Source organism: Pelobates fuscus, chromosome 2 (genome assembly GCF_036172605.1).
Source record: "Pelobates fuscus isolate aPelFus1 chromosome 2, aPelFus1.pri, whole genome shotgun sequence".
Classification (NCBI taxonomy): domain Eukaryota; kingdom Metazoa; phylum Chordata; class Amphibia; order Anura; family Pelobatidae; genus Pelobates; species Pelobates fuscus.
This window is the reverse complement of record NC_086318.1, coordinates 198,356,516-198,377,968: the sequence shown is the minus strand read 5'-3', so window position 1 is coordinate 198,377,968 and position 21,453 is coordinate 198,356,516. Positions and strand designations below refer to the sequence as shown.

The 21,453-nt window shown below is 40.3% G+C and overlaps 1 protein-coding gene across 1 annotated transcript; it reads left to right on the top strand.

Annotated features, from left to right (window-relative positions):
- The first annotated feature begins 963 nt into the window (after positions 1 to 963).
- On the top strand, positions 964 to 20,660 carry AKIRIN2 (akirin 2). Its single transcript, XM_063443083.1, has 5 exons — positions 964 to 1,491; positions 14,066 to 14,209; positions 16,649 to 16,792; positions 16,919 to 16,990; positions 20,186 to 20,660. Exons 1-5 carry the CDS (start codon positions 1,317 to 1,319, stop codon positions 20,194 to 20,196), a joined length of 546 nt encoding a protein of 181 aa, XP_063299153.1. The 5' UTR covers positions 964 to 1,316; the 3' UTR covers positions 20,197 to 20,660.
- The last annotated feature ends 793 nt before the right edge of the window (positions 20,661 to 21,453 follow it).

Below are 21,453 nucleotides of genomic sequence, written 5' to 3'. Positions count from 1 at the left end.
GATAAGAATTAGGATTGTACTAGAGGTATCGAGACCAGGTGTAGTGTAAGCTCGTTTGAGCATGGTTCTCATCTAACTATTTTTCCTGTATCATTGTCTCACTTACTTTTAAATTCCCCCCTTTCATATACTGTAAAGCGCGGCGGAATAAGTTGGCTTTGTATAAAACCTGATCATCAATAATAATAGTGTTAACTTTGTGGGAGAGAGACATTTACTTACATGGGGCATGGACTGGCCACCAAGCATTAAGAAGCAGTTAATAGACAGTGGACCAAAACCAGTTTTGCCACGTTACAAAATAATTGAATTTAAACATTAAACGTGAAACAGACCAGGATTCTTTATGAGTCTAAAATTATTTATAATCATTGGTCTGCCAGACATCCCTGCCCACCGACTGCCCCCTAAGGTTTGGACTTATTTTTATATTTTATCTTAATATGTCTTTCTACAAACTTATATCATTGCTTTATTTCATTTTTTACATGTATAATACTAAACATGACTGGACACAGATTTGATAAGGATTACTCTTTTTTTTTATGTCTTTCTATGATTTATTTGTAAGAATGCGATGTTTGTGGGCCTAGGACATACTTGAAAACGAGAGAAATCTGTTGTATCCTTGCTGGTAAATTATTTTATAAATAAATATATTTATGGTGAACAGACAAGGATTTATTAAGTCAAGGTAGCCAGGGGGGTACATTTTCCATGTTGGATATTTTGGCCTAAATTAAAGATTTTGTTATTTCAGCTCCCAGTTTAGTTAATAAAAGGCATGTGTATTTCAAAATATAGAGCAATGTCACACATATTTCCTGTTCTATCGAGCATTCCCGAGAGACGACAACTGTGCACACCTCTAACCCCTTCCACCCTAACACAACACCAAGGGATTTAAATTCAAATCCGGAAGTGGATTCCTTCGACGCGTTGCATTGTGGGAGTTGAAGTACGTCACTACCCTCTGGAACGGCCAAACCCTGCTCTAAAGGACTCAGTTTCCCGACAGCCCCTGCGCGCTCACCCGTGCAGCTCTCGCACAGAATGAATCAGTGGCGTTGTTATTGACGCCATATTGAGCTCGGCGTCCAAGAAGGAGCACCTAGTAACGCACGGCGCCCGAGTACCCGCTCACCGTATCCGCCGCCATCCTCCCGGCACGAGTCTCCTCGCCCCCGGCAGCGGGCTGATAGCGACCCCGCAGCGCCCGAGCGACACAGCCCGCCCGAGGATCGGCGGGTAGAGCGGCTGGGACCGGCCGATTGGGAGAGGAATTCCCGGGAGCTGCCTGCTCGCCCCCCCCGGACATGGCGTGCGGGGCCACACTAAAAAGGACTATCGACTTCGACCCCCTGCACAGCCCCGCGGCTTCGCCCAAGCGGAGGAGATGTGCCCCGCTGTCCCCGGGGGGTCCATCACCCCAGAAATATCTCCGAATGGAGCCGTCACCCTTCGGGGAGGTGTCATCCCGGCTCACGGCAGGTGGGGGTGATGGGAGTTTGGGTGCAGGCGGTGGGGAGGGGGTTAGTGATGATGGTCTGTGTGCCAGGTGGGGCTCCTGTTGTGAGTGCATTGTGTGGTTTCCGTCTGGGGGAGGGGCAGGGTGGCAGCATCATACCTGGGCAGGGTGGGCAAAAATCGATTGCATTGCTATTCCCATCACAGCCAGCAGCCCTCTCCTGGATACACTGCATGTGTAACGGTTTCATTTAATGAGCAAAAGCCCTGAGTAATGTTCAATCTGTTTATTGAGATTTCTTCGCCAGACAAGTGTCTGTGTGTTATATTTGTTAGTAAAATGTTGGGAGGCTTTAAACAATCCTCCATTCACATGGAAAGCCTGCATGTTAATATCAGGGTCTATAAGCTTTGTATTTCATGATAGCAATCTTGGCATTATGTTGAGTCACATTCTTCCTTGGATGCTAATCTTAACCCTCCCCATCCTTCAGATCATTGGGTTGCATGAATTAAGCTGAATGCCTTTTTTTTGTTTTTTTTGTTAGAGCTACTTATTAAAACTACAGCAGTTCTCCTTTCCTCTGTCATTGTCCTTGTACCCAATTGATATGAGCTGCGGTGGCACACTGGGGGATGGGTGTGCTAAAATCATTGATTGAAAGTCTGGAAAGCAAACTTCAGTTTAACCCCTCTTACATACATTCTACTAAAGACCCAGCATTTGTGTGTTTATTTTGTATATGTATGTAATATATCTTGCATGGGAGAGACAACAAAATAGCTTTTTACAGTCCATTTGTCCGGAAATGTCCAACAAAGTAATTGTGTGAAACGTGTATATATCCGTATACAAAACATACCCCGAAACAGATTTGACAATTGTGGGTTTTTAAAATTCTTGTTTTGAGAGTACATCTCATAAAATCAGTAAAACTAATTATAGAATGCTTCTCTGTGACTAAATTGCAATGGCTTTCAAGGGATTTGGATACATATTTATCACTGATTCATTACATTGCAATCTGTGACAAATGCCCAAACCTGTTCTCATGTGGCATTATGTCTATGATACTATTAAAGGAGATCCAGTTATGGTGGCCCTCGCTAGTCCTACAAAGTGTTAAATGTGTCCGTGGTTTTTATAATAGTCATATTGTATGCTTGTAAGCAGTGATGCAAACACGGTAATTATCTGGATTGGTCTGTTTAGGAGCAGTGTGCATTTTTCAAAATCTTAAAATGTAGTTTCAGTTTAGAGTGTAATTGTCTTTTTCTTCCTGACCTAGATGAGAGTTAACTATTATTAATAAAAGTGCCAACAAATTCCAGAGCACTGGTGACTAAAAGACAGATTTGTAACAATACAAATTGGAATCACAGGAACAGAGGGTGTTTAGGGCCCTGCTCAAATGAGCTTTATATATTAGAGTAGTGCACAAGTTACTTTTTGTGTACTCTAAAGTGTTTGAAATATATTTCAATTGGATGACCTAATCAAAATGTAATTGAACAATATTTTAGATTGCTATGTTATATCAAAATAAATGAAAGTAGAACTTATAGCAGTTATTGTTGATAAATGTTTAGCTTGTCATTGGGCCCCCTATTCCCTTTTGTTTGTGTTATGGCACTTTGTACCTCTTGTAGTCTCCCATTTTATTAAAGCAGTGCTTTGCTCCCTGTGGCCCCTGCAACCTCTTCCTCTCCCATGACTGGCAACGGGCTGCTGTACATATTATTTTCTGAGTGCTTGCACATTGTAGTGTCAGAAAAAGCATCAGTATGCAGGATTACTCCTACTAGTTTGTTCACTTTATTAAAAAAATAAAATCCTGAATCAAGCGCTTGGTCTAGTTTTCCCCGATCTTTCCAATTCAACACATTCTTCCTTGTCACACCCCATCATTTTCTGTTTCAAGGTCCAATCAAATGCTTCTCAAATGCGTCAATCAGCTTCTCTTGACAGTAGAGCATTGAAGCCAATGCTTCTCTGTTCAGAAACAGTGAACACCACACAGCTGTGTTCATGAGCAGTGAGATGTGCTACAGCCTGCCCATAAGACAAAGTGTTGGAAGGGGAGGAATGGAGGGCAAAAAGATAGTTGGGTGGACATCAGGAGGCGAATAAACAGCAAGGGGGGGGGGGGGGGGAAAGCATTATCCTTGCAGGCATGTGCGCCAAGACATAATTTTTTTTCACACACTAAACTCATGGATTACTTGCTTAGTTTTCACTTCTAAAAGCAAAAATGGTTGTTGATATTTATAAGTCAAATCGTTTCTTACACATACCTCTGTATGCTCCTCTTCACATATATCATTAAAGGGAAACTATAGTGCCAGGAAAAGTAGCTTCCCCCTCTGTCAACAATTCCCCTACCCTGTGGTCATGAAGGGTTTAAAAAACAAAACAAAAACATTGTCCTTTACCTGGGTCCAGCGCCAATGTCCCCCTGTGGTTGCTCGGGTCCACCTTTTCTCCTCCCCCGCTGACGTCGGTAGGCGGGGTAGACTTCATGCGCGGCAATGGTCAAGCTCGAATTAGGATTTCCCCATTGGAAAGCCTATGGGGTTTTGGGCGACGCTGGATGTGTGAGGGACATCCAGCATCAGTTCGGTGACCAAAAGTCATCGAATAGCCTGGAAGGCCCCTCTAGTGTCTGTCTATTATTGCAGTTTATAATTAACTGCTCTGGGTTAAGAAATCTGGGGCAGTGCACCCAGATCACTACAGCTCATTGAGCAATGAGCTGATGTGGTTTGAGCCCCTACAGTGTCCCTTTTTTTAAAGCAAAATAGCCTCCTCCACTTCAGTAACATCCCAAAGGGATAACAATTTTTTTTTTTTTTTTTTTTTTTTTTTTACTCTTGACAGTGGGATGCTACCAAATTACTCCTGGCACCATAATCGCCTCAGGAGTTATGTTTGTTGAACTTTGAATGTCCATTTAAGCCGGTGGCCAGATGGTATATCTCCATTAGGACATTAGGAGTTGTAGTTTTGCAACAGATAGTAATATGCTTCCAGCATATTAAATGTTGTAGCTTAATGCTAAATGTTTATTCCAAGGATGTTACTAGTGTTAAAAAAAAATGGTGCTTGATTCCCCGCCCCCTCCCCCCGCCAAAATACTTTGTCTCCTCCCCAAACCCCACCTATTTTTAAAACAACAACAACATTTTTATACCCACTGTTACTTGCAGACACAGACAGAATCAGAAGGCATACACAGGTACAGTGCAAGTTGTTACATATGTTCTTTATTACAACTTGCATGCTGTCGGAAATTGTGCTACATATTAAATATTCACCCATATCTTTGACTGAAAGATTTAAACTAAATAAATAATTTTTTTTGGAAGGAGTCGCCAAACTGCTGCTAAGCCATTTGTTGGTATCCTATTGCAATTAATATAAACATTGCATGTACAATGAACACAGATATAAATCAAAGAAAACGCTGTAGTACCTGTATAGTACAGCTTTTAGTGGGAACACTGTGCGGCCCCGGTCAATGACATGTACTGTGTGGAGTCATCTCAGAATGTTTTCGGCTTTCTGTTCATTCGCCCCCACCCCTTTAACGTATAAAACGTTGAACATATACATTAAAGCAGACTAATTATCTTGCCTTAAAGGAAAAGTGTTGTCAATATAACACTCTGGCGTTTTGGGGGGAGGGGTTGTTTTGTTTTTATTTTTATACATATAAAACAAAAAAGAACTTCAAACATATCAAATATGTGCAGCATAAGGCAGACCCCTTCCTCAACAGGAAAATACTACCAATCAGGAGCCTTTCATGGTTGTGTAGTGTGTTTAAACTTACCCCATAAACCTCTGTTCATTAGGAATTTGTGAATTATATAATTTATCTCCTGAATATCTAATGTATATTTAAACAAATGGTCATTTAGTTACTCCAATGGCCATTGGAAGGAAAGCCTGCTTGCCAACGTCAAGGAAGACCCCCTCCTCCTCCCCCCCCCCCTAGGTGGGTCCTACTCTGACCCTTCACCTTGCTTCCTTGAGCTTCTGGCAAAGATATCTGAGACAGAGAGGGGTGTTTTTTTGTTTTTTTATATACACCTATATACTTATTAACCCTTAATAGGGAACACATGGGATGGGCGGCAGCATCTTTGTTTTTTTTACTGTATGTATGGTGGTTGATGTGTACTGTGGTCGTTGCTGTTGTCCGGAGTGATTGGAGTGAGCGCAGGACTTATCCTTTTGTATTTGTTTTTAAATAATTTATCTCCCAGCTGCAATTACGCAGCTCATCGCTTGAGTATGAGTAGGGCTGTTCTATAAACTGATTGATACCAGCTAACCCATGTCTTCAGTTTATGTACGTAGTTGTTCTTGGACAAGGGTAGGGGGGCAGGGTACTTTTTCATGCTTAAACTGTTTCTTAAGGCAGTTCACATGAAAGTCAGTTTGAAGGAAGACTCAAGTTAAATACATTTTAAGTAAAACACTTAATTTTTTATAAGTTTAAAAATAGTTAAAATTACTTTATTCCTTGTGCTGTACAGCAGTCCAACCCTCAAACTTGAACCATCACTTAAGCTTTAATCTGCATTGTGTTGGTGGAATTTCTAGCTTGCAAATGGGGTTACATTGTATCCTTTATAATGTAAATTGTCTCCATTTATTTTGTCCACTGAGTTATGTTTGCATTGCAATGATGACATTGGCTTAACCCTAGAAATCAATGCATGCAGTCATGGTCATTGCATTCCATGATTGGAAACGTTGCATTGTGTGTTCAGGCCAGCCTGTTTGCTGGCACAGCTGGTAATAGCCTTTAGACATAAACTGGTAATTTCACCCTAAATCTTATCCATACTTTGTCAGTACATTTGTAAAAGTCAACCGATTTAAAGTGCTACCAGACGTTATCTTTATAGGGTGTCTTTCAAGAGACTACAATAAAACCTTTCTAATGGGACCCTTTAAAGGGAAACTGTAGTTACAAAAATATAATAATTCAGTCTGTTTTTTTTTTTTTTTAAATTTATTTATTTTAGTTAGATTTAATTGCCCCCATTTTGGGTCCATCACACCCCAAATTTAAATAGAAAACCTTACCTTGACTCCAGCACAGAGATCCACAGCTGGAACCGCCTACTTTTGCACCACAATAATGTCATTGCCAGTGAAACGCTTATAATAAAGAAGCGCCATTTGCCATCAAATTCTTCTCAATAGAGAAGCATTTATTGAACTTTTTTTACTTGTGCTTTGCAAGGCATCAAGAACAGTGTAAGATTCAGTCTTGGAAGAGGAAGAAGCACTGTCTACTAGCTGTCTCAGGGTAACAGCCACTAGAAGTGTGTTTTGCCCTGCAATTGCTAGATCTCTGAAAGAGCATTTTCTTTTTTTACACTGCTGGAGAAAAATAAAAGGGGAACTGCGCCAATAAACTCTGAGCTGAAACCATCTGCGTGCTTATGGTGTCCCTTTAAACTTCATAACCACCTCTTTGTGCTAAAATGGTAATGGTGCAAAGACCCATACCCTTTACCTGCTATTTTAGTTTTCTTCCATTTCAAATATAAATGCGGTCTTATTTCTGTGCAAAGCTGTTGTCATGGGCTCTCTGTAAGTCAACTGTAATAATCACTTCCTTACTGGCAATATCCGTTTTGTGCAGAGGTCATTGTTTTTTTGTTTTTTTCTGACAACCATTTCATTGTTGTAATTGGGTGCTGGAATTGTCGAGGCCTGTCCTAAGTGACCTCCTATGCCAAGTTCCCAAACCTTTGGCCTTGATACCTTTTAAAACTGCATGGTAAAGAAGCTGTTTGAATGCAGCTTCATTTTTGTGACACTAGTCATGTTGAATGGCAATCATTCGAATGCATAATTAATCAATTGTATCTATGACAAAGACCACAAATGCCAACCTTTGGAATGAACATATAGGGACCAGTAGTGTACAATTCACATATCTTTGGTATCTGGACTGGGTGTTGAATTCTGGTTTGCACTGCCAGCCTTTTATGGGCAGGTCTGTCAGTCAAGGCATTCTTATTCAGAAAGTATTACCAGCTCATCCGATGATAAACATATATAGGAGGTTTTGCTTGTGAGCGGTATGTTTCTGAATTGTGGAAATTTCACATCTTGTTTATAAGTTTGGCTGTATTGTAATGCGTTCACTTCTCGTATCAATATGTGTTAAAGTTTATAGTTCTCTCTTTACCAACTGAAACATAATCCTTTAAGTTTGCTTTTTCAAAAAGAAGTGTAAAAGTCGAATGTTGCAAAAAGGAGCAGGATTCTAAAAAGCAGAAATGGTTAACATTAAGAAGTAACATAGTCAATGTTTGAATTAAAAAGAAAAATCATTTTCAGAGTAACTGGATTGTGGAACATTCAAATACACAGCCGAGTTTTGTTGCAATTATCAGTTAAAATGTTACATTATTAGTATAGTAAATATAAGCTATTTGGTCGGTCTTCCAAAACTATAAAACATTTTTTTAGAAGTAGCTATTCTTAAACGAACACTCCAGTGGCAGGAAAACAAACGGTTTAACTGGCACTGCAGGTACCCTCTCCCTCCCACCACTCATGCCATGTTGCTGAAGGGGTGAAAACCCCTTCAGTGACTTACCTGAGACCCCCGCCGATGTCCCTCGGTGGTGGTTTTCGGGTCCGCCCACGCTCCTCCCCTGCCAACATCCGGCAGGGAGACCTAATGCGCATGCTTTCAATGCTTTCCTGTGGGGAATTGAGCGACACTAGAGGCCTTCACACAGCGTGAGGATGTCCAGCGACGCTCTAGCACAGAAAACCTGTGCTAGAAACCAGGAAGTGCCCTCTAGTGGCTGTCTAGTAGACAGCCACTAGAGGAGGAGCTAACCCTCTAATGTAATTATTGCAGTTTATGAAAACTGCAATATTTACAGCTGCAGGATTAAGGGTAGTGGGGAGTTGGCACCCAGACCACTCCAATGGGCAGAAGTGGTCTGGGTGCCTGGAGTGTCCATTAAAGTGTCTTCCTCCTTGAGCTGCCATTTGTAGATAGCAGGAGCCACTCCATTGTTATGCATTTGTGCATGTGCAAGAATACAAAACTAGGGAAAATGTCTGGGTAGGGGTGTGGAAGTTTATTAAAACATTGCCTTTTGCCATAAATCATTATGTAGATAAGACAAAGTAGCCTATGTTTGTGGCTTGTGTGTCTGATTTTAAGAAAAACATTTTTTAAATGCCTCTTAGCAACCGCATGAAGGTCTATGCTGTCGTGCAGGGCTTGAGTGCATGTTGGTAGCATAGCCATAGACCATAATGCATTAAAAGTACCGGCAGGTTTAAATCCCTGTTTGTACCCAGAAGCCCCAGGTATCGATGGATAGTTGAAGGCAGCCCCATACTGACAGATGAGGTTTGTACAGCTATCTGAATCTCTTTAAATCACCATGGCTGACCTTCACTGATTGGTGCTTGTCAGCTGTGTGAGCAGGGAAATACTTTTGCTGATGTAAGGAATGACGGCAGAGGAAATTCCCCAGAGTTATGATTAGGTGGGATTATTGGTACAATCTTTGGTGTGATTAGTGGAAGGAGTAGGGCAAAATATATACTTGTCAAGCATCATTGTAATCGAGAATACAAATATGGGGTGTTTACAGTAGTAGAACATTTTTCCAAAATAAGATGTGTGAAAGACCACAAAAAATATTTTGAGGTTTGTGATAAAATGGCCAAATTAAGTGTCAAAATGGTCTTGGTTAAATAGCCTGGGTGATGTACTTTCTACAAACATTTACTTTTGTTTAGTGGCTTTGTATTATCTGACTACAATGAAAGTTGTAATGTCCGCATGCCAAATTTTGCCAAGATTTAGCTTTAAAACAATAATTTACTTCTGCAATATTTGATTTATAACTTCTAAAAACTAACTGAAATCCTAGACATATTGGGCGTTTTAAAGGACCTCTCCGCACTCGTAGAGCATTTTAGCTTGTTGATGTACTTTATAGGTTAGGAGTATCCCATTTTAATCTTCCCCCTCCCCCCCCCTTTTTTTTTTTATAGAGAAGTATATACACTTTATTATGTAAGGAATAGTTGACTCCAGGCCGTTGAATTATTAGAAAAATAATGCACACCTGAGGTGGTAATGCGGTCTCGATGCAAAGCGGAGTGGCCCTTACACCTTGGGTGTGCATTATTTTTCTAATAATTCAACGACCTGGAGTCAATTATTCCGCTTATACTACAGTTACCACACCTCGAAAAATTGTTCAGATGATGTATTTCAAGACGTTTGTCAAGTTTTTGTCATTAAAAAGTTCTTGTGTGTAGGACTAATTTCTTACGCATCAATTCCCGTGCCTTCGTTGCTAATTCCAAAACATCATTTAAGAGTTGGTAACGGAGATTTGGGCCACTGATAGCAGACTAATGCAGTTATTAGTGCAGTTATGAGAGAGACAGGTTGCAATAATGAGACAGAAAAGCATGTGCATCAATATTTAATTTATTCATTGGTTTTAATTAATTTGTTAATTTTATTTTTCTATTATTGACTGTAGGCTGTAACGAAAACCTGTGCAGCAGGACTATCTATGTATATTCAGTTCAATTTCCTATTGATTATAGATAGGACTATGAATTGTAACCTATTTTCCGTTATTACAGTTGACTACGCAAAGTGATATGGAACTGTAATGCAGTCAAGACCTGTCTGGAACTACTTTAGCCGTGCTTCTCCCTGAAAATAATGCACAACTTAGAACGTTTGTCAGCCTATCAGATTGAAGCATTCAATGGCCCTGTAGTATAACTTTTTTTTTTATAACTTTTTTTTAAGAAACGCCTACCCAGCTGGAGGGGGTACTCTTTCTCCTTCCGTTGACTCCACTGAGCTAATGGAAGTGGCAGTTGTTCTCTGCTAGTGCACGCCTGCCTTCTCCCAAGAGTTACTGTGAGCCAGTCAGCATGCGTTCACAGGGCTCTATAATTAACTGGTCCTCCCTGGCTACCTCCAGCCCCTATGTCCAATCTAGGCCGCCTCTATCACTATACACCCCTCATAACTACAGGCTTCTGATTTCCAAAACACCCTGACTGAAATTGTTTGCTAGAGAAAAAGGGAGGGCTTGCAAAGCCTGCAGGCCAAAAATCTGTGACTTTTGCAGACTGCATTCATAAATAAGTGATCCTTTTTTTTTTTTTTTTTTTTTTTTACTACAATGTTTTGGCCCCATCCATTTCTACTTTAAACACATTTTATATATAATATAAAATGTATGGGTGCACTAAAACCGGGGGAAATTGTTGTTGAATTAATGCATGGCAAAAGTACCAAAAAGACCTTGGTCCTCGAGTTTAAACCCTTAACGACCGTGGCTCATTTGAAACGCAATGCATTTGATGGTGTGATGGAATGTCCTAGCAATAAATTATTAGTTTGTGCAAAGATTCTGTATTTGCATAAAAACTAATAGAACACAAGATCAACTTTCCCATATGCCCACCTTTTATGGCCAGGGACATAAAGAGCCACTAGGGCACTGTAGCATTGGGAACATACATTTATAATCCTAGTGTCTTCCTTAAAGGGTCAATCCAGACCCCTAATGCCCTTTAGGTTGCTGAAATGAATTGCATGTAAAGTGTCACTTAAATGTATTTCTCTTTACAAAATATGCAAATTTCAATAGATATTTATGAACTAACCTGGTTACACCCCACTGGCTTTCAAGCAGACAACAGGTCCTGTTACTTCCTGACTTGTTTAGATCATTTGAGCTAAACTCGAGGCAGCAATTACCCTGAGCACCTGCCTTGCAAAGAATTGCTGCCATGGAAAGTCTGTGCTGGGTTAGAAGAAGGCTTGCAAAAACCACACCCAGCATGGAAGTTCCCAATAGAAATGCATGGTTTCACTGCATCTCTGTGAGGAGTTGCTGATTGTTGCAGCGTGGTGTTTTGTGCATATGCATGGAAGTCTCATGATGCTTTTTTTAAGGATAGGCATTGGACTGGCTGAAATCATGAAGATTGACGTGTGTGTAGCCAGTTGTAGCAAGACCAGTAAGGCGAGGAATGAAAGGTACGTTTTAAAGGAACACTATTGGGTCAGGAACACAAACATGTATTCCTGACCCTATAGTGTTAAAACCACCATCTAGCCCCCCTGGGCACCTCATGCCTCCATAAATATAGCAAAATCTTACTTATTATTATTGTCATTTATATAGCGCCAACAGATTCCGTAGCGCTTTACAATATTATGAGAGGGGGGATGTAACTATAAATAGGACAATTACAAGAAAACTTACAGGAACAATAGCTTGTAGAGGACCCTGCTCAAACGAGCTTACAGTCTATAGGAGGTGGGGTATAAGACACATTGGGACAGGAAATATCAATCAAATAGGGTGGGAGTGAAGCAGAGCTGGAGGAGAGAGTAAAGGACTGCCCTATAGGAGAGAGCAAGAGACGGGTATGTAAGGTAGAGGTTACTCTTGGAGGCCATAAGCTTTCATGAAGAGATGGGTTTTAAGGCCCCTTTTTAAATGATTGAAGACTAGGGGAGAGTCTGATGGCGGTAGGCAGGCTATTCCATAGGATAGGAGCCACCCGTGAGAAGTCCTGCAAGCGCGAGTTGGCCGTACAGGTGCGAGCAGCGGTCAGGAAGTGGTCACTGGCAGAGCAGAGGGAACAAGGAAGGGCATACCTATGGATCAGTGGAGATATGAGGGCCTAGAGTTGTTCAGTGCTTTAAATGTATGGGTTGTATTCAAGCCTGAAGCTGTAGCTCTGCATGCTGTTTGCCTCAGAAAAACAAGCTGTCTGCTGACATCATCAAAAGTGGTGGCCTGATCCAGTCACAATGCTTCTCCATAAGATTGGCTGAGACTAACAAGGAGGCAGATCAGGGGCAGAGCCAGCACAATTCAAACACAGCCCATGCCAATCGGCATCTCCTCATAGAGATGAATTGAATCAATGAACCTCTATGAGGAAAGTTCAGTGTCTGCAAGCAGAGGGAGGAGATAGTGAATGTTTGGATGCATTTTAGGCAGCCATGACCCAGGAAGGATCTCTAACCGCTATCTAAGGAGTGGCCAGTGAAGTTATCACTAGGCTGTAATGTGAACACTGCATTTTCTCTGAAAAGTCAGTGTTTACAGCAAAAAGCCTGAAGGTAATGATTCTTCTCACCAGAACACATGCAATAAGCTAGTAGTTGTTCTGGTGACTATAGTGTCCCTTTAAAATACATTTTCAAAGTGATCTGAGGGGGACCGGAGAGCTAAACAGTTTTACACTATAGTGTTGCAATAGTGTTCTTTTAACATACTTTCAATGGCACAAAACCAGTACCAACAATCGATTTTATTGATTGTCACTTATATCGTGCCAACTTATTCCACAGAGTTTTACAATATTATAAAGGGGAAAATGTAACAATAAATGAGACTATTACAAAATGTTACAGGAACAATAGGTTGATGTGGACCCTGCTCAGACGAGCTTACAATCCTACATGTTTTCATTTGAGCAAGATGAACTGCGTTAGTTAGTTTTCTCTCAAGTAGATGAGCGTGTAAAATTTTACTTATTTATTTTTGGGATAGATGTTATGCTGTGGTATGCACAGCTGTAAAGAATCACTTCCTTGCATAATAAAATAGCTGACATTTCTTGTTTTTACTTCCTGTCTTTTTTGAGAGTTTTAAAAGAGGTCCTTCATTGTTGCATAACTTTGCAAGTTTAAAGTAGTAGTCTCTCATTTTGTCAAATAGGATTGGCTGTAAAGGTTTTTTTTTTTTTTTTAATGTATCCTCTGCCAGTTATTGGACAGTGATTGCAAAAAACAGACTGTGACATCACACTGTATGGATGTAAAAAAAATAGTGACTTACTCCTCCTGTGAATCTTAACCAAAAAATAAATATATATCTATATCTACCTCTCATGTCAGCTATAAGTGAAATGTGTACAATGCGAAAATAATGCTATCTTGATGTGCACCAAGGCATTCTTGTGTATGTGTTCCAATTATTCTGAAACTGGTAAGATAGCATTAAAGATATATTGCTCTTGTCACTCCAGAACTAACTCCAACAAAGCTACAGTCCTGATGCCAATTATCATTGTTGTCCCTGCTTCTCCCCATGTAAAATAAATTAAACAAAACTAATGACTCACTCTTTCTCCAGCGCCAAATTTCTTTTGGCACTGCTTATTTGGGTTGCATTATCCTCCAGGATGACAGGCCAATCCTCTATTCTCTTCATAGAGGTTGCACAAAGCGCCTATAATTATTCCATAGAGCATCACTGTATTCAATAATTCTTTATGGCAAACTGTGTCAGCTGTGCGCATGATATAATTGTATGTCCCAGTATGAGTTGGGAAGTAAGATTCCTGGCTCTCGTACCCAGAGGGCTTAAAGTTTAAGGGTGGAGAGTGGCCCTGGTGTGTGTGTGTGTGTGTGTGTGTGTGTCTCATTACAAAGTATATTTTAGCAGCCCATGTATTGTTTGTTAAAGAGTATTTTAAAATCTTTGTGTTTGACTTATGTTCAGTTTATTTATATTTTTTTCCCCCATCCTCCATCAGAGCAAATTCTGCATAACATAAAACAAGAGTATAAACGTATGCAAAAGAGGAGACATTTAGAAAACAGTCTTCAGCCAACAGAACCCTGCTGTTCAACTGATTTACAACATACTCCATTCCTCTCTTCTGGGCCAAGTATACCTGGTGAGTAGGATATGACCCTCAATATCACTTAAAGTCCACTGTCAGCTCCAAAATGTATACTTTAAAAAAATATTATATAGTGCAAAATATGCATATAATAAAATAAACTCTTCTGAATCTGTGCATAAATATCACCTACATATCAATATTATAGGCATTCACTTAGACTAGAATATTCCTATGTGAGAATCTTCAGTTACAAGTCATTAGGAGAATTAGACTATGGGTGTATCAATGTGGGAGTCTGTTGCTTGTATTTCAGGTGCTAATAATGGTAAATGTTAACCTGACATTACTATATGTGTATCAAATACCTAAATAATCCCTCAACTAAGCTGTAGTCTTATAATTTATATTCTAGAGAAACAGCTTGTCCAACCAGTCTTGAAACATAACTAATGATGCCAGTGTTGTTTCAGTGGGAATGTCGATAACACTGGATATTAAGGGATCCATGATGGCTGTTTCAAAGTCAAAACATCTATACTCATGCAAGTGTATATGCTGTATGTCAATGTCATTGTGAATGTTTTTGCAAGGTTTTAACACTGTGTTAATACAGAATCTAAACATATAATCTTATTTAATACAAAATTGGGGATGCACCAAACTTTTCGGCTGAAAATGAGCCTCACATTTCGGCCGAAAAAGAGTCAAATCTGCCCTGTGTGCCGCCCAGTGCAAGGCCCCTCCCGTCTTCCTGGGGAGAGAGCCAGCACAGTCTGCAGCTATGCTGAGTGTGAGCTGCAGACTGTGCTGTATCTCAAGATCACTGGCCTATCTGAGCGTTGCTACGGGTTACCACGGCAACTCTTTGACTTCTGGATAAAGCGAAATACAGCACAGTCTGCAGCTCAAACCCGGCGGAGCTGCAGACTGGAGAGACTGCCCACCGGACCACAAGGAAAACAAAGGTATTTGTATAAGGGGGGAGGGGAGGAGGGGAGAGTCGTTTATGGCCAATGGCATCCTGAATTTTAGGTTTCGGCCCAGAATTTATTTCCATGCATCCCTATACAAAATTACCTTTGAGCTGTATGGATCACAATACTCGTGTCTGCCAATTCATAGACTAAGCTAATGCATATTAACCCCTTAAGGACCAAACTTCTGGAATAAAAGGGAATCATGACATGTCACACATGTCATGTGTCCTTAAGGGGTTAAAGGAACACTATATAGGGTCCGGAACACAAACCTGTATTACTTACCCTTGTATTCAAGTCTGCAGCTGCTGGCTCTGCCTCGGTCTACTGACATCACCAAAAGTGGTGGTCTGAGCCAATCACAATGCTTCTCCATTGAGCAACACAAGTCAAACACAGCCCTGGCCAATCAGAATCTCCTCAAAGAGAGGAATTGAATCAATGCATCTGTATGAGGAAAGTTCAATGCCCCAATGCTGAGGGTGGAGACACTGAATTGCAGTTCTACACACTAGGCAGGATGCCCCAGTAGCCATCTGAGGAGTGGCCAATGGAGTTATCCCTAGGCTGTAATGTAAACACTGCATTTTCTCTGAAAAGACAGTGTTTACTACAAAAAGCCTGAGTGGAGATGATTCTACTCAAAAGAACAAATACAATAAGCTGTTGTTGTTCTGGTGACTATAGTGTCCCTTTAAGTGAATAGGAGCATGCATTGCACTACACTTCAATAGGTCAGGTGGTAACCACAAAGGATCACTCATATTTGCACAAAAAAAGTAGCACGTTTTATTTTGTGTACCACAATTGCTTCAGTGAATAGATTTTAGTTGTTTTGAGTTTCTCTGATTTTAATTTTATCCTATCACAAATAGGAGCACTCAAATTAAAAAAAAAAATAAAAAATTATCAAGGCTCAAAATTTCCACTGGACAATTTATCTCTAGCAGTAGAAAATTCATCCCTGGAGGGTATGCTATCGCTTGCCGTGGCAAGTAACTTTTAAAGGAACACTCTGGGCACCATAACAACTTAATACAATTTAACCCTGGATTCCAGTATACAGCGCCCGATTGCTCTGCCCCCTCTCTTTCCACTGCTCCGTTCCTAAAAGAGGAAGCCTTGGACAGGAGCAATGCTTATTGGCTGACCCGTATGACGTGTAAAAATTAATTTATAAAATAAAATAAACTAGAGCACAATAAGTGTCTCTCAAGCCGTTTTGTGAATTGGGAACTATCTAGCAGTGCTTCTGTCAGTGGCTTTATCTTTCAAGAATCTCACCAGGGTAAGGAAGGTTGGCAGGGCTATCAGACGCTGGATACTTTGGTGTTAAATCATTTGTGACCGTTAAACCTTTAAGGAAAGCAGGAGCCACAAACTTTCTGGCACCATAACAGTTGGAAAACAAAAACAAATTTAATCGTGGGCTGATAGGGTACATTACATTTCAAACTTTGCATTTCTCAGCTTATCACTACAACCAAACTCTGATAATGTTTTCAACTTAAAGGTACATTAAGTGCATCGCCACTGAGAAAGGAGCAAGCACTGTTTACCCTGAGACAAGTTGGATTGATCTGCGAACGTCTTTTGAAAGAACGTGAAGATAAAGTCCGTGAAGAGTATGAAGAAATTCTTACCACAAAACTTGCTGGTGAGTCAGTATGAGTGTGTGTGTAGCTAAAACTGTGCAAAAGCTCAGTGTGTTGTTTATATACAGTAATGTAGCGTTGGCAAGCTGCCTGAATTAGACTCCATTTGATTACATTTTGTTTTGTAGAGCAATATGATGCTTTTGTGAAGTTCACTCATGACCAGATAATGCGAAGATATGGAGAACAGCCTGCTAGCTGTAAGTATATCGTTGCATATTGTCTACTTATAAAAAACAAATATCTCTACAGTGCAACTGCTATTACTTAACCAAATTGTTCAGTTTGTATTTACTGTTGAATATATATTGCAAAATTTCAAGTTCTAAGCCACTAGCCAGGCTTTAAAACTTGATTGCCATTGCAAATTCGGATGGTCCGTGGTTAAATTTTTAGTCTCCAATGGCTAGATGTGAGTGGAAATGTTAAGCCCTATATATTGCATATATCATTCAAGGCATATTATTTATAAAATGGAATGGATATAGATAAGTTGCATGAAGTGTGCATTAGACCAGTTCTATGTAACACACAGTAGAATATCCAAAATTGCATTGAAATAAAAGTACAATTTAAGTATGGAGTGGTAATCCATGTTGATACACAAGCACATTTATACATATGGCTACAACATTAGTTGATAACCGTACTTCTGGTGGCTTTCAGTCTGACAGTGGTCCAGGACAGAGTCTAGGAAACAAAACCTAATTGAGGCTCTGTCAACACAATAATTATTTGGGAGCATTTCATAAATATACAACCCTCTGAGTCTGGTGTAGCCTACGTTTCTTCCGGCAGCTTACCACATCACCAAACCCACTTACCCCCATCACGAACCCGGAATGTGCTGGGGGGCTGCACCCAGCCGCCCTGAGAATCTTTCAGGTGATGTACTGGGTTTATATGCATCAGTGGTGTGCCGCAAACTGCCTAAAGCCCATCTCGCAGACCAACACAAATGGATAAATTCCACTATCACCAAGTAAGACCTAGTACACACCTATTCGAGGCAAAGACCACCTACACAGGCCCTGACGTACTTCGAAGAACTATGCACATCTAGAAAAAATATCACACACGGGGTATTGACCCTATACGACGCCCTATTAACAAATGGCGACAGGCGTCCACTTGGTTTTACGGATAAATGGGAAAGGTAAGTAGGGGTCGAACTCGCTGACCAAGAATGGGACAAAATATTCCTCCTGACACACAAATGCTCCATAAGTTCGAAGTACCAAGAAATGAGTTACAAATGACTGATGCACTGGTACAGAACTGGTACAGGACGTTCTTGGACACATACATGACTCAATACTAGGCGACTGTTGGAGATGTGACACTGGTGTAGGTATGGGATCGCATATTTGGTGATCGTGCCCCCTCAGTCCCATACTGGCAGATAGTAAACGCGAAAATTAGGGAGATTACAGACACAGACTTACCACTGCTGCCACTGACGATGCCCCTTATGGACCAAACTTCTGGAATAAAAGGGAATCATGACATGTCACACATGTCATGTGTCCATAAGGGGTTAATCACACACCCACCCCACTGAAGTTGTACAAAAGATCCCTCACCATACACTTACTCAACGCAGCCAAGTCCCTCATCCCGATACACTGGAAAAGGAACAGGGGGCCCACCTTTAAGCAATGGGTGGCCAAGGTAGAAGACTTATACAGCATGGCACCTATACCCAAATCGCATCTGACCCAATAATCGGGGCTCCACAAACCTTTTCCTCACCCCCCCCCTTTTTTTTCTCCGCCCTCTATTTCTCGTTTTTCCCTCTCCCACTATCCCATCTCTCCTTCCAACCCCCCCCCACCTCATGAATACCCCCTTCCCATACCCACTATATCTGACGTTTAACGAATGACATAACACTGTTGGAGACTACCACAGTGAACGACCTAATGCTCATGCAGCCCAGGCCGAGACCAGGCTCAGAGGTCAGCGACATAAAATGCCCCCCCGCAAAGCCCTTACACAGGCTCCACCCTGACACAAACGCAGAAGGAAGGTTGCAATGTCAACTACACATAGCAGAGTACTGGGGCAGTTTCCCCAGACATGCCCCACATTGACCCCCGAAGACACCTTGATCTGACTGTCCCCCGTTGTATACACTGTAGGTCACAATATTTTTCAAGGTTGTTTGATCGCTAAGCCTGTTCAACCACATGTTTAACCCAAGTTTTGTTAAAGCTAAACCGTTATGTAACCAATGGAACAGCAATGTGAAGTATCTTGAATAATTTAAAAATAAATGTCAAAAAAAGACCGCATTGGAATTTCATTGCAAATTCCAGCACAGTTAAAACATATCCTAAGACAAAGTAAGGAATACTGTCTTATGGTAAAATCCTACTGACAAAAGGCAGAGTTTCTGTTGTCAAGCGATGACTGTGGAAATGAGGCATTGTCTTGGTTTATGGAGCATCTTGCAGAATGCTTCAGATACAAGTGTTATTCCTGTGAGAAAATAAAAAGATGGTGCTTGCAGGTGAAAGTTTCAGGAAACTTTAATGCTGTACCCCCATGTGATTACACTGAAGCAGCAATGTCACTATTGGGGATAGTGTCTGTGAAAGTGACTTTATAAAGTGGTTTTGGTGATTAGTGTCCCTTTAACATTGTAAAGACAGTGCCAATCTGAATAGTACAGCAAATTTGGAGAAGTAAAATACATTTAAAAAAAAATTCCAGGAATGCTATACCACATTTAGCACCATTACAGTAACTGAAACACCCTTTGTACAATGACATTTTTGACAAGTAGAATTTAATGCCTTCCTTTAGTCTGTAATATCATGGCAGGCATGCTATCCAGTTAACAAAATACTCCAAACTGAGCTCCCACTCTAGAAAAGGCATAACTGTATATACTTTCCATATGTCACCTCACAACTTTTGATATGTATTAAAGTTTTATTCATAAATAACAAGATATCTGCAGTTGTGTGTCTGCTATTGTGCAGGCTTCAGTATTTTATCTGGTTTACATCAGTCTGTAGATGTTTGGGTACATCCGTGTTTACATTCCAACAAGCAACATGTCTAGACTCTCATAACTGCTTGAAAGGGAGCAAATTTAGATATTTGCCTCTAGCATTGAATAAGAAACCTATTTTGTATTGTCCCTTTTGAAATGAACTGTAAACTAGCTAGTTGGCAGCATTGTTCTGCGGTAGGAAACCCTGTCCTTATTAATGTTATTGAATGGCCTTTCTAGATATTTGAGTTGTATATTGATACCTTTTTATTATAAATTGGATTATTTCGTACTTAACATTTGTGAAATTAAATTTCCATGAGTGTAATATGAACCATAACAACTTTTTCTTTTGCTTTCTTTCTTTCTAATTGTGTTTTTTTTGTTTTTTCAGATGTTTCATGAATTACTCCTTGCCTTTCCGGGCTGATGTTTTTCCTTAATTGCTGCAAGATGTCATAGTTTAAAAATTGCAGCAATGCCATAACCCCTTCCCTGTGAACACAGGCTATTTCAAGCTTTTGTCAGTGGCGACCACTCTTATGCAGCAACTGGTTTAGGAGTGCTCCTGATGTTGTGCCACCTGGATGTGGATCTATGCTACCTGTATTACTATACCAGTGGCCTCATTTGCTGTATTATTGAAATTTGGCTTCTTTTGTTTGTTTTAAAATGGATTAAAGCTGGTGTTCATAAACATGCCCTTTGCTTGATGTGTAAGTAAGTCAAATTTAGGATGACATTGGTTTTTTGACTGACTGCAGTTGTAATAACTGTGCAACAACAACAAAAAGTCCAGCAACTTTAGGATGGAATAATTCTTGGGACTATTTTAAAGTGACCTCCACCACATTTGACTGTGGAGAGAATAAAGAGGGCATGTCTGTTTATTAAAGGACTATTGTGGGGAAGGTAAAAATTGATTATATGATTTTGTGTTTTGTAGTTTTATTTATTCTTTCGGTCTTTAACAAATGTTTAATGCATTTTTTTTTCTGTCTATCATTGTTTAACTGCCTTGTACTGGAATTTAGTTGGAAAATAAAAACAAACACAAGACTGCTCTTTCTGAGTAATTGTTTTTCTAGTATAATATTCAAATGTATTTTGGTGAGTGAATACTGTATCTGGTCAGTGTTAACCACTCACAGATTAGTCACAAAGAGACACAATGTCAGTTTCAACGTAATACCATACCCGGTTCCATTTATTTTCCCTCTTTTGATTATACAACACAGAAGACTTACTGGTACATAATTTATCCGTAATCACGGCTTGCTCGTATGCATGTCATGATGATGAGGAGACTGTCTTACTAGCTTTTCCAGAAAGGGTAGCTGTCTTCCACTGATTCTCCTGCACAGATTGAGTTTTAAAGGGAGACTACAATATAGCAGATTTACTATCCCTAGAAACCCCCTCAGTACAACGCGGTTTCCCCATATTTCTATAATTTTATAAAGTTATATAGTGTAGATATTTTAGGGGATGTTAAATGGGGAACTTGGAAGGTTTAGGAGTTAAAAAGAAAATATCCTATACAAGAAATAATGTATTAAGCCAGGGTTGTTAAGTGGTAATGGTTAAATTACCCCATGTGGTTTGCAACACCCCTAGGGGGAACTTGGTGCACTATCTTTCTTTTCCTTATGAGAGAGTCTC

Bases quoted from the DNA above. Each gene is read 5' to 3' on its own strand.
- AKIRIN2 (XM_063443083.1), top strand. From the start codon at position 1,317: ATGGCGTGCGGGGCCACACTAAAAAGGACTATCGACTTCGACCCCCTG. The intron at 1,492-14,065 runs GTGGGGGTGATG...ATCCTCCATCAG, and splicing joins GTCATCCCGGCTCACGGCAG to AGCAAATTCTGCATAACATA. The intron at 16,793-16,918 runs GTGAGTCAGTAT...TTTGTTTTGTAG, and splicing joins TCTTACCACAAAACTTGCTG to AGCAATATGATGCTTTTGTG.